This window comes from Artemia sp. Qi Xiang Cuo, chromosome 5 (genome assembly GCF_049724085.1).
Source record: "Artemia sp. Qi Xiang Cuo chromosome 5, ASM4972408v1, whole genome shotgun sequence".
Taxonomy (NCBI): Eukaryota; Metazoa; Arthropoda; class Branchiopoda; order Anostraca; family Artemiidae; genus Artemia; species Artemia sp. Qi Xiang Cuo.
In genome coordinates, this window is record NC_142798.1 from 59,823,152 (window position 1) to 59,836,465 (window position 13,314).

The 13,314-nt window shown below is 35.4% G+C and overlaps 1 protein-coding gene across 3 annotated transcripts in view; it reads left to right on the top strand.

The window, feature by feature from the left end:
- Ku80 (X-ray repair cross-complementing protein 5 Ku80) overlaps window positions 1-13,314 on the top strand; it is a 122,179-nt gene that overhangs the window by 85,154 nt on the left and 23,711 nt on the right. For 2 of the 3 annotated variants that reach the window (XM_089089791.1, XM_089089792.1), the window contains 3 exons: window positions 1,531-1,670; window positions 3,782-3,919; window positions 12,300-12,448. In XM_089089791.1, coding sequence (XP_088945917.1) covers window positions 1,531-1,670; window positions 3,782-3,919; window positions 12,300-12,448 — 427 coding nt within the window. The remainder of the gene's footprint in view (window positions 1-1,530; window positions 1,671-3,781; window positions 3,920-12,299; window positions 12,449-13,314) is intronic. The other variant, XM_089089793.1, reaches the window with a different exon arrangement.

Sequence of the window (13,314 nt, forward strand, 5' to 3'; positions counted from 1 at the left end):
CAGTATTCGGTGGTTCAGTTACACGCACACAAATAATTTTGTGCTAGTCTTGCAAAATTCCAGCCAAAATTAAGCGTTTCTTTTTTTGTCCCTTTACTTTGAGAACATTTGTCTCGAACTTAAATTTCCCAGAATTAGTTTATTTTAATGCCGAACGTTTATATACTGCGTTAATATAGTTACACTGAAAAATATTCCATATTTATTTACCAGGTAGTTCATGTGTAGTTAGATGCGTATTCAGATACAATCCAGGAACACCGGCTAAAATTTCTTCTCTTTTAGGATTATTTCATCTTTTGCCATTATTTTTTTATTAATTGCATGTAATAAATCCCAGTCCAAATTCTGGATTTAGACAGTAAAATCAAGAAAGAAGGATCAAGTAGCCGTCATGTCCCTAGCTAGGATTTCGATTCTAGGGGGGGGGGGGGTCAAGCCTCTCGAGTTTGGGTGGGTGACAATTAAGAAAAGTCTTTGTTTTATTTATTTTAATCTCTCCGTAACTAGAAAATGAACATTTTTTTTGTAGTTTTCATATTTTCGTAGAAAGAGGGATGGGAGAGGGGAGTTGATAGGTTCCTCCTGTTGTGGCCTTAGTTGGAACTAAATGATTTTCGTCAGGCTATTAAAATTTATTTTTTCGTGGGGCCTTATGTGTGATATAAGTGCCACGGGTGCTTGTTTCCAGTGTCATGTTGCTGTGGAGAGATAGTCGAAGCCCTGTCTTCCAATAATTTTCTAGATCAGATAGTTGTATATTCAGCTGAGAAAGGAGCATTTCCCTTCCTCTATCCCTGAAGTTTATGCATGCATTACCTCTCAGATAAAGTATGGCTACAATTGCTCATGAATTTCTTAAATTATTCTACATTGGTCCTCTCTTCAGTATAGGTAAACAAGAACTCACCTTTGGGAGGGGGGGGGGCTATAAGAGTATTTTTCGTAGGGTGGGATTTAAAATCACAAGATAATTCTTTTATGCCTCTATTTCAACATCCTGGTAAGATACTCCCGCCTGCAGGTATTGCGAATTCGTCTTCACAAATAGACCTTATCATGTTTAGAGCTTTCGAGAGAGATGTATTGGAGGGTTTCTCATTAGGGAGGGTGGAGGGGTGAAGGTCGAAACATTAGAGGAACTCATATTTTCCCAAGTTTTCCAGGAAACGTTGGAACTGATCGTAGGAGGCAATTTTCCTTCTCACCTCCCGTGTGTTGTTACGGTTATGACGCTCGCAACACTGTTTCTAGGGAATATTTTCGCTTGCTTGTCTAAATTTCAATGTTTTACCTTACTTGATTTACTCATTTACTTTAGTGAGCCGAATTGTTGTATTAATGCACGAATAAACATTTAGCTGCAATTTCAAGTTGGCATATTGATTTTTAACCATTTCTGCTCAAAAATTCTGTTAGAGCCTAAAAGTACATTTATGGATCTAAATAATGTAACTCACCGTGTTTTGTTTTCTGAAGAATAGGACTAACGAAATGTGAAAGTGAAAATTGTTATTTCTTACCATTTAGCTGAGGATGAACAGCAAATGAACTATGAATCGGGACCCAGAGACTTCTCAGTCATATGCTTTGCCGATGCAGCTTCAATACACGAGTCCTTCTTTAATGGAAATTCTACTATGAACTTTATTGCGAGGCCTGGAGATCAGGTAAGCCAGCTTTTCTTATCTGGAATTTATCATGGCTTCTTTTTTGACTATCTGTGGAGTGATGCAATGTTATCATAAAAAAGGTACCAGGCTATAGCAAAACAAAATAGTAATAAAATATAAATAAATGAAAACGTTACAAGATACCTTGATTTGTATAAAATCTAGCCTATATCGCCCTACTAATTTTAACATGCTCTATACTTTGCCGCTTGTCTTCAGCTGTCCAATAGCATAATAAAATTCGTTCCCTAAACACGTATTAGCCATTCTTAATCATGTTTTTTACATCCAAAGATATTATCTTATATTCTTCAACGTCTCACACTCGCGTATCAAATGGAAAACACTTTCATTGAAACACTCACGCATTAGGCATGAATAAGGGCCTTCTTTTTTTCTAACCTTCCCATTATATTTTCTTCCTTCTCTAAGAGGCAAACAATCACCCCTTCATTCAATAACCCATCTTATAAACTCTAATTTTAAACCTATCTTATAAACTCTAATTTTAAACCCACCTTATAACCTCCAATTTTAAACCTACCTTAAAAAACAAAAAAATCCTCTCCGAGTGTCTTACACCCGACGATCAATTTCATCTTGGGTGGTTCTAGTTCAGTATTTAGGTTTTTGGGTACTTGTCTAGAATCCAGTAAACGCGCGATAAGTGAAGTTTCGTTAATGTTAATGAAATAAAACAAAACAGGATGAAAATGTAATAGTTTAGAAACAAATTTGGGCTATGTATTTGCACATTAGGGGGGGGGGTAAAGTATAACATATATTAAATACATAACCTATCCTAAACTAACCTAATCTGGGTACCTTTTTTTGCCCCTTTAACCCCAAAAAACTAAAGTTTAAATCCTTTTCTCAGACTGAGCAATACCTCACTATGCAGCGGAAACCTGCTTTTCAGGAAGCATCTTTAAGATTTCGATGCAGTTCTTCTCGCGTGTTTTCTGGATTCTGGACAAGTACCGGTTTTTTTTTTAATATTAGACAAAGTTGATTTATCTTCGTAGAAAATAATCTATTACTAACTCGAAAGTTTGGATGACTTGAAGCTGCTCTGCATATGTATCGAAATGGAATGGCTTAGATAGCTTGGACATTTCTTTTGAATGACGACAGAATTGAATCACTGGAATAGCTTTACCAAGCATCTTTCAAAATAGATACAGGTATTAATTGTGAGTTTTCTCTGCTGCTCATTAGGTGCTGGCCCTTACTTGTACTTGCTTCAAAGTGCAAACTCTTCAGCTCCCACTGTTACTTAAATCTGGTAGACAGTTGAGTGCCTAGCTGCGCAGTGCTGTGTATCTAGATATCTCGTCATTATTTAGCATGGATAACTAGAAGCTGCTCTATACGTAATTTGAGGCATTATGGATTAAAGTACTTTGAAATTTCTTTCTGATCGCAAAGTTCTCGCCAAGGAGCTCTCAAGAACAAGCTTTGCTGACGCGCTCACCAGGTATTTGTACTTACTTGTACTTTTCTGAGAACATAAACTCTTTAGATCTTTCTTGTGCTATAGTTTTACAGACACTTGCTGGCCTTGCTGTTTGTTTTTATTTACTTGCAGAATAGGTCGCCAACAATTCCCATTGTTGCCCTTGGTGTACAAACAACCAATCAGGTCCTGGTTCGTCATAACCGTATTATGCCAGTCTTTGATTGCCTTTCCTTGCTCCTCCAACGAGTAAGGGGTTTACAATAAAAAATGCCTGTTTAGTGAGAGCTTTGTCTAGCCTCGTTGTCTATCAAACTAAGTCAGATGGTCTTTTTTGTCATTGCACCATTTGTTTTTATTATCATAAGAACCAGACATTATGCTTTTGGTGACAACATATTTGATTTTTTCAGGGGACTTTTCCGGGAGCGATGCTAAGGATTTGTATCAGGCTAAAGTGATCGTTTATCTGAATAAAAAAAAGTTTTATTGGTGTGTTTTGTTCTGCCTTACTGTACATAATTCTAGTATATTTGTTTAAATAGTCTATGGAAAACAACAAAACTACATCCTCCAGTTTTTCTTCCTTTGACTTTGTTCCTTTTTCTTTCAACTGCTTAGGTGAAGCTAATTAAAATGCTTTTTTTTTCAGATGGCCCAATCCTTACTTTCTGCCCTTATTCGTGCCCTTTCTGAGTCCGGAAAGGTGGCTATTGTCCGTCGAGTTTATAACGTTCGCAACCGACCCACAATTGGTTTTCTTTCTCCAGTAATAAAACTCCACGCAGAGGTAATATTTTGTGATTTTTTCTGGATTTCGAGCTTTTAAGGTACTACACTTGTTTAATGGCATAAAATAGATACATCAGGGTATTGCTAACATTGCCCTCTTCCAACCAAGCTTACTTCTGAGGGAAGACGTCAAATTTTTGTAGAGTTAAAATGATTTATTGTTATAGCTGTTTGACTGAGCTACGTTAGGAATGGCTTTAATTTTTAAATTTGAGCGCTGCTGGAATAGGAAAGATTTTCAATGAAAGATTGAAAAGAAACTCTTCTAGAATAGCGCATGGTGATTCTAAGAATATATCATTTGGCTAGTTCCAGCTTTTGAGCCTGATTGAATGCAGAACTTCTCGGGTTACCTATAATAAGTATAATATACATTTAATAATTAATGAAACAATTGGGTACTTTTCTTGGAATAAATAATTATTATTTCTACCAGATCCTAAACAGGAAGGTTTTATTTATTTTCGACACAAATTTTCCGGTCAAAGAAACAAAATGTATTTTTTCTAAGTAAAACTAAACCGAGTAATCGGGCGACGTGGAATCCAGCTGCAGATTGTAAATTTGACTACTATCAAAGTTTAGGAAGTTCTGACAGATGGGGTAAATTTTAACAAGCGTAGACGTCCCAATGACATGAAAGTGTCAGTCTGAACTCTGACTCGCTTGTCTGAGTAAAAGTGAAAATTTTTAAGTCTTCGTATTGAATATTTCGAAGAAAAATTACTTTCTGTACCTATCCGATATAGAATGCCGATAATAAATTGTCACTGTATCTTATAAAAATAGACTTAACTACTAAGGGACGGAAACCGGTTCCTACTTGCTTGAGCCGTGGAATAGTCCAAATGGTTCTAAGTTGATAGTTGTAGTTGCGGTATCAAGAACAAGGATTGTCAAAGGTGATTACTTTTATTTTATAGTAAGCAAAAAAGAATATGTTTTGTTCAAGGCCGTATCCAGGGGTGGGGGGGGGGTTACCCGGTTTGACCCCCCCCCCGAAATTTTGACCGAGTCGAAAATAAGTAAAACCTAGGTAAAAATCAGTAAAATTAGTCGAAAACTGAGTCAAAAATTAGTAAAAAAAAACCGAACAAGTCAAAAATTAATAACCCCCCCCCCCGAAAAAAAATCCTGGATCCGCCCTTGGTTTTGTTGAATACAGTGGTAAATATTTATTTTTAATGCTATAATATATTATAAACCATCGTATTGCACAAAAACTATTCTATCCAAGAAACATAGCCCATTCCCTATATCGTAGAAGACACTTATCTAATGTAAGTTCATATTCACACTCCCAAAAAGAAAAACCAAGGGATAAAATAGTCCTTTTTGCAGTTGAGACAGAAAATCTAAACATAAATTCACCACCTAACAAACCACGATCCTTGTAGAAACCCAGTAGAAAAAAAGAAGAGAATGATAAGATAAGATTTATTGCAAAAAGCCTCTGGGCCATAGCAACACACAATACAGTAAAATAAAAAGCTCAGGAACAAAATACAATTTAGATAATAAAAATCGAAAAAGGAAAAAAAGAACAACAAAATGACAAAAAAAGAAACACACCAAGGTTCAACATTTTAACCAACAAACTCTAATCATAACAAAATTCAAATCCTAAAAAACGATAACAAGCTATCCCCTCGAACATGCTTCCCTATGTTTAATCCCTAAACGAAGAAACTTACACAACTGTTTAGTAGCACATCTATTCCTCTCAGCCATCCGCTCAATTAACCAGTATTCACTCCCAAAAACTCGTCCAAAACATTCATTCCGCAACTCAGACAACTCTTCACACTCGGATACAAAATGAAATAAATTCTCATTCATATATCTACACATTGAGCAAAAATAAGGGCCAGCTGCCAGCCTAAACTTTCCCAAAAAATTCCTTCTGTCACCTACATCCAAACTATCCCCTCTTACCAACAACAAATTATTCAAATCCTCTTTATTCAACCCAAATTAAAAATAAACGTCCTCCCCCCACCAGTCTTTGGCTTGTGAGTAATACCTCAAAGACATAGGTTGGCCCTTATGAGCTTGCCACTCTTGGATTTGATGGTCATTTAGGGTTCGCTGGACCCCCTTCTATACTGACACCGTTTCACCCATAGGGCCTTTTCCTTCATTTCACATCTCCGAAAGTCCACAAAGGTCCAGTATTTTTTTACCTGATTTGGCCATGAATCACGTCTACCGTCCTTCAAGCTCTCCAAATAAGCTAACTTAAGAAATCGAACTCTAGGTAGCCTAATTATCTTCTCCCAGAATTTTACCATTCTAACCAATCTAACACTCCTTAAAGTGAAAAACCCCAAATCTCCTTTCAGTACCAATGAACTAAGTGAATCCTTCAAGCCTAAAATTCTCTTAAAATATCTAAGCTGAACTACTTCTAGCTTAGCTGCTTTAACAAAACCCCAAACCTCAGAGCCCCAATGTAGACTAGATGCTGATTTTGTCTGGAAAACTCTTTTATGGATCCTCATGTCAGCTAGCTGATTTAAATTGATTCTCAAAAGCATATTTATTAGCCTATTACCCTTTAAATTACAATCTTCTACATGCCTAGACATCCCCCTTAATGCACTAAACTTAACACCCAAATAAACAAATTTTGCTTTAACTTCTAACACCTTTCCTCCAAAATTAAAGTGAACCTTTGAATCAACATCTCCTTTACTCCTAAATACTAATACTACTGATTTTTTAGCGTTCAACTCTAAATCCTCTTTTACTAAATAATTTTTTATTATATCTTATTGCTTCTGAAGATTATCTCTGCTATCTGCCACTAGAGCTATGTCATCCGCGAATAACATGCATGATAGCCTAAACCAATCCAAAGATACGTAAGGGCCTCCTGTATTTTTCATAAATCTATCTAAATCATTAACAAACAAGGAGAAAAGCCTAGTGGATAAAGTATATCACTGTTCCGATCTCACATGTGACATACCAAACGAAAAAAAAACTCCCACAACCCTCACAACAAATTTCACCCTCCAATACATATCTGCTATTATTGCTGCAAAACAAGACGGCAAACCTATTTCTAACAGACTTTCAATTAAGAACATCCTATTTACCGAATCAAAAGCACTTTTCAGGTCTAAAAAGGCTACGAATAGCCTACCATTTTTCCCTATAGCATATTTCCTTCTCAATACATCCAAAGTAAAAATATGGTCAACAGTGCTGAATGTCGATCTGAATCCCGCTTGCATCGGGCTAAGTAATTCCTCCTTATCTAACCAATCTCTTAGCCTAAATTCCAGAACCTTACAAAACAATTTACTTACCACATTCCCCATAAAGATAGACCTAAAGTTTTCGTGTAACTTCCTATTACCTTTCTTAAAAAGAGACACTGCTACAAAAGTGTACCCATAAACGAGCCCAGCACGTTTTCTGCATTACAAACGAAAACATTTCGGCTAGCATGGTGATTAAAGTTGCCTTTCCCAATCTGAGGATCTTGGTAGGTATACCATCTGTTTCTGGACACGAATTACCATTCATCTTTTTCAACTGATCCCAAATTTCTGGTTGAGATACAGGCCTAATTAAATCGTAATCATGCTGTCTTAAAAGATCCTAGACCTAAGACCTAAGACCGTCCCTAGACCTAAGTCTCTATCCTCTGAACCATTCGACTCATTCGCCCTGACATATTCTGACTCCCTATTCTCAAAATAATCTGGTAACATCTCAACTGCTGGGACATCTCTTATTCCCGGGCCCTGGATTGAACATTTAACTACCTACCAAAACTCTCTTGAGTTATTCACACTATAAGCTCTCTTAATTTCTTCATTAATTTTCACCAGCCTCTCTCTCTTTTTAACTCTTTTAACCCTATTATAATCTGACGTTAATTTCCTATATTCAGCTAGCATGCGCAAATTCGTTTCCTGATCCAATGAGTCTGTTGCTTTAAGTAGCCTGAAAACCCTAATTACCTATTCCCTTTTCTGCCTACATACTTCATCGAAAAAAACCTCATCTTTTCTGGCCGGATGTTTCCTATCCTTAGATAAAGGGTTGATGCTCTCGTAAATTCTATCTATAATTACCGAAACAGTTTGATGCAATTCAGCTGGTTCTGAAAAATTCAAAATCGAATGGCAATCATTCTGAAATTCCTCACTTTCTAGTTCCATTTTAACCAACTCTTCTTTCTCCTTGGCTATCCAAACTGGTTTACGAATCCTTTCCTCACACGTAGACCTTTCATTTCCCCTTTCGGACCGTCGAATACACGCTCTCAGCTTAATACTCACTGGCAGATGGTCAGATCCAACCAACTCTAGGACCCTGAGGTATAACGCCTGGGACCAAAGAGAAAAACGACATAAAATATAATCAATTAAACCCGGGCTAAACCCACTATAACACGTAAAATCACCTACACCAAAATATCCTCCCAAAATTCCCTTCATAATTAGTAACCCTTCCTTTTTACAAAAGTTTATTAAATTCCTTCCCCATCTATTTATTTTCCGAGACCTATGCGTACTTTTCCTAGTGGGGAAAACATACTCACATTCATTCTCCAAACAAACATTCTGACCTGGTTCATTTACAAGGGGTTCACCAGCCTGCAACTCGTCCTCTTCACTAGTATATGCATTGAAGTCTCCTAGAAAAACAAAATTACGGCAAGGGTACATTCTTTTATACAACTGAGTTTTATTTTCAATTAATTCCCATGTATCTTCACGGCTGTAAGAACCTTTATTCGGAGGCAAATAAACAACACACACAACGAGGTGAACATTTTTAACTGATAATAATAACCATAATGAATTTTCAGACTCACTTTCTAGCCTACGAAATAGATTAAATACACCCTTCCTCACAAGCGCTTAAACTCCTCCATAATATCTACCATTTGCCGACACTTTTCTTCGACAATCAAAAACATCAAAATCTTCACATGACGAAAAATGATCTAGAGAATTCCACGTCTCAACAAGGCAAACAAAATCCCAACTTTCACAACCGGCTGATGTATTTGACTGGCAATTTTGACTGGTTCCCAGGCACTACTATATCCCCTCAACTAGGATGCTCCTGATAAAAAACCGGAGCTTTCACTATCTGGCGAGGCCCAAATGATTCGCAATCCTGAATCGTCTCTCTTTCTCGAGCATTTTTTTTTTGCGCCTTTATCCTGCTCTAAAGGGCTAATGTTCTTACTATTTCTTTTGCCCTGTCTCACACTCTGCTGAGCTAAATTCACCGCAAGTTCTTGGCTAACGGGGGTATGATACTTCCCACCAACAAAAGCAGCCCGGTCCCCCTTTGACCGCTAGCATCAGAATTTACCGATCCGCTTCTCTCACGCGAAATAATCCGATTACTCTGATTTGCACGAGCGTAAGATGTCCCAGGTTCTTTAAAATCATTACTGGGCCTAGCCATCTCATCACGCGTACGTTTTCCTTTCTGAACTTCAATCACTGTCCCATGCATGACTGATTTTGATCCTTCTTTATATCACGATCCACTTTATACGATCCTTCTTTATATTTTGATCCACTTTATATCTTCTTTATATTACGATTTAAGTCGGTATATTTAAGTCGTATATTACGATCATGGGTACTCTTTTCCGCTACTGCTATAACCTTTCGTTGTTGTAGATAAATTTCTTTCGCTTTGCCCAATTCACTATCGTATGCAAAAATCTTATGCCCCACGAAAAGTCTCACACCCCTCAGCTTTAGATGTAAATGGCCTTCCGTGTGCGCGGCTTTCAAAATTGGTATCAACTTACTGTGTGCCAATAAGTCTGACGAAGTATAATCTGGGGCCTCTTTTAGACTGGAAACCCTTATCTTTGGGTCAAAATTGTAGAGTATGACATTACACCTTTTTTGATCCGCCTCAATTCTATCCATTATCTTATCATTCTTTGCAACTTCCATTTTAGCTCACGAACTTCCGCCTCTGTATTTTCCGACATTTTTTCCACTTCACAAATTTTCGTATTTAGAGATTCCGGATCCAGATTTTTCTACCTTTTCGCACAGGGGATCCAGTTGACATTTGTTGACATTTCACCCACGGCTAGCAGCAATTCCGACTGAACTTCTCAGCAAAATTCAAAGATAATTAACTTCTCGGCAAATTCTGCAGGATATATATTTCATAAGTCAAACTAATTGAATGCTGGATCATGTATTTCACAATTTTAGTCATATATATAATCCGCTTTTTAGATGTTCACTGAATGAGAGCTAAAACTGAACTTCAAAATCGAGTTTTGAATAAATTTCTTTTTTATTTTTTTCTTAAAATCAATCAAGCTTCCGGAATCTATAAACTTTCTCACTATGGTTTTGTCGGAGACATCTTATGATTCCTTCTACGCATAATACCATACTTATCTATCGCACTTGGTGAATTATTTAGAACATCAAAGAAAAATCCTCCGAATTTCTACGTTATAATTAAAACAACTTTCATTTATATATTATATCGATACCTGAAACTCTCGTATGTCCTGTTCTACCTTGAGCTTAATCTCTATTCAATTGCTGTAAATCTTAATCCGCAAATTCTCACAATAATGAAAGCACATACGCGTATGGACCTTTACTGTCGGACAGATGAGTTGTTATGATAGAGTACTATATAGGTTTTTATTTCTAAATAATTCAGTTTTATTAATTCAGCTTTAGGCAAAAGAGCTTGCTTTCTAGCTGCTGAAAATCTAGCTTCGCTGGCTTTTCGTCATCATTGTCCAGTGCTTACTATGGTTGGTAGCTTAAGTCTTTGGTCCTTGTACGCTTGTTATCAGGAACTCACTTTGCGTTTATTCTTTAATTTATATTTTAAGCATTTTTATAGCCTAAATACATTCTCATAGTTTCAAAATCATTCTGCACAAATGTTCATCTTTCTAGTTTAATGAATTTAGCTCATTTTCATTGCAAACGAAAAGGTGCACACCCACTTGGTTCTTCTACATTTAAGCTATAGTCCTTTCACTGGCTAAGAAAGCTTAATAAGAAAACATCCCAGATGTAATCAGTAGTGCAGGGACTTGATTTGGTTGAAAATCGTGGGAAGGAACTTAACTCCTAAGGTTAAAACCGACAAAATACGTTCTAAAAACGGTAAAATATCTGAAAGGGGTAGAATTAGGGATTGGTTTGGTCTTGGCTCTACTCTCCTCCTAGTAATACTTGGCCTACTTACTCCCTACTTACTCCCTTACTCCCTAAGAAAAACAAAAAGAATGTCCATGCTGCGTGTTTCTTGAATTCGCACTTAAACGTAAAAGTTAAACAAACTGGTTACGTCACTAGACACTAGCATGTTCAGATTTGTGTTCTCTATGCCAATGTTTTTTGCTGTTCTTCAGTTTTAGAATTCCAATGTAAGACGACAAGTCTGCTATCATTCGATAGCTGTTCAGCTTTCTCCATCTACCGAATTACGTTTCTGAAATATGTTTCATATTTGTTTTTAGCTTTTTCAGATAAACATGTCAAAAACTTGAAGTCCTTTGTCTTTGACAATGTTCACCGACCTAACCAAGGGTAAAAATTGAGAGAAGTTGGTTTTGACTATCTTCACCTCTTAAGTAACATGTGAAAACATTTTTAAGAAACGTATAGTAGGAAAATGCTCCTCATTTTCAAAGCAAGTTGAAATCATCGTCTAGGAAAAAGTCTAAATAGCATCACAACTCCGGCTTCGTGAATGGACAGATCTGAAACTAATGAATCCAATGATGCAAGTATCTTGCCTTTTTAATGCAATATACACTAGGCATGTCGCAAAATTACATAAATAAACTTCAAATATCCATAAATAACATATTACAAGATATATGAGATTCTCAGCTGGATAGGGTTAAGTAACAGGATTAGTATACATGTTTCTATTAATATATTTAGGAATTAGTTGCTGCAATATTTTCAAGATCTTTGTTTTTTTTATGTCCTTGATTTTTAATATAGTCTAATGTATCCAATCTATTTTTCTTAACTAGGTCTTAAACTTAACTAAGTATAAAAAGAGACTATGCCTCTTATAAGAGGCATAGCATCGTGGCATAGCATAGGCATAGCATGTATCTCATGCATCGCTACGTATTGCTTTCGATTTCTCCGCCGTAATTTTCTCAACTTTTCATATAAATCACCTTATATTGCTTTTGATTTTAGACATGATTTTTGTTTAACTAACAGAATTAGTAGACAGGCTGTAAAGCTGTTTCTTGAAATTTGTGATTCAGTGACATTTGTGAGATCTTTACTTAATTATTATTTTTAAAAAAATAAAGTATTGGGTACCTGAGGTGTAAATAATTTTATGTGTATACGATATATTGTTTGCATAATTTTCAGTACCTAGAATACATAAATCTGCCATATTCAGAAGATGTGAGAAAAATACAGTTTCCCTCCTTACTCAGAGCAGAAGAGAAACTAGCTGATGATCAAAAAGCAGCTGTTGATGACCTGATCAAGAGCATGGATCTAACAGATCGCGAAGGGTAATAATAGAAACGCGCTTCATTTATTAAATTTTTTGTAGATAACTAGTCTTTTCTAGGAAGGGGGAGGGTGTTTTAGACTTCATCGTCCCTCATTGGTCAAATACTAGACATGAGACGAAATTATTTTAGATAGTCTACTATTCACTTACTTGAGTAGCTTTTCTACTTTGCAGCTACTAAAAAGAAACCTTAAAATATATATATATATATATATATATATATATATATATATATATATATATATATATATATATATATATATATATATATATATATATATATATATATATATATATATATATATATATATATATATATATATATATATATATATATATATATATATATATATATATATATATATATATATATATATATATATATATATATATATATATATATATATATATATATATATATATATATATATATATATATATATATATATATATATATATATATATATATATATATATATATATATATATATATATATATATATATATTGTGTCCGTAATTTACTTACCCGAGATTGAATTTTTAGCCCTTGGGGATAAAAAACCTGGAAAAAGAAGAAATATCAGGCCCGCACTAAACAAAATTATTGTAAAAAGTATAATATTCTCTAACCCGAAGTAGAAGTTATCGCCTTTTGCGAAACAGTACTGGAAAAGGAAAAAAATGTTTGTCGTGCTCTTAGCAAAGTTAATTTGAATATTGTAAAATTCACTAACATTAAATACAAGTTTACTTCTTTCGCAGCCTCTAAATAAAACCTGTTTAAAAAAATAAAGCCACACACTCTAATTATTTTATGTAATGGGGTATAATATCCACTAACCTGAAATGAAAGCTCTTCTCTT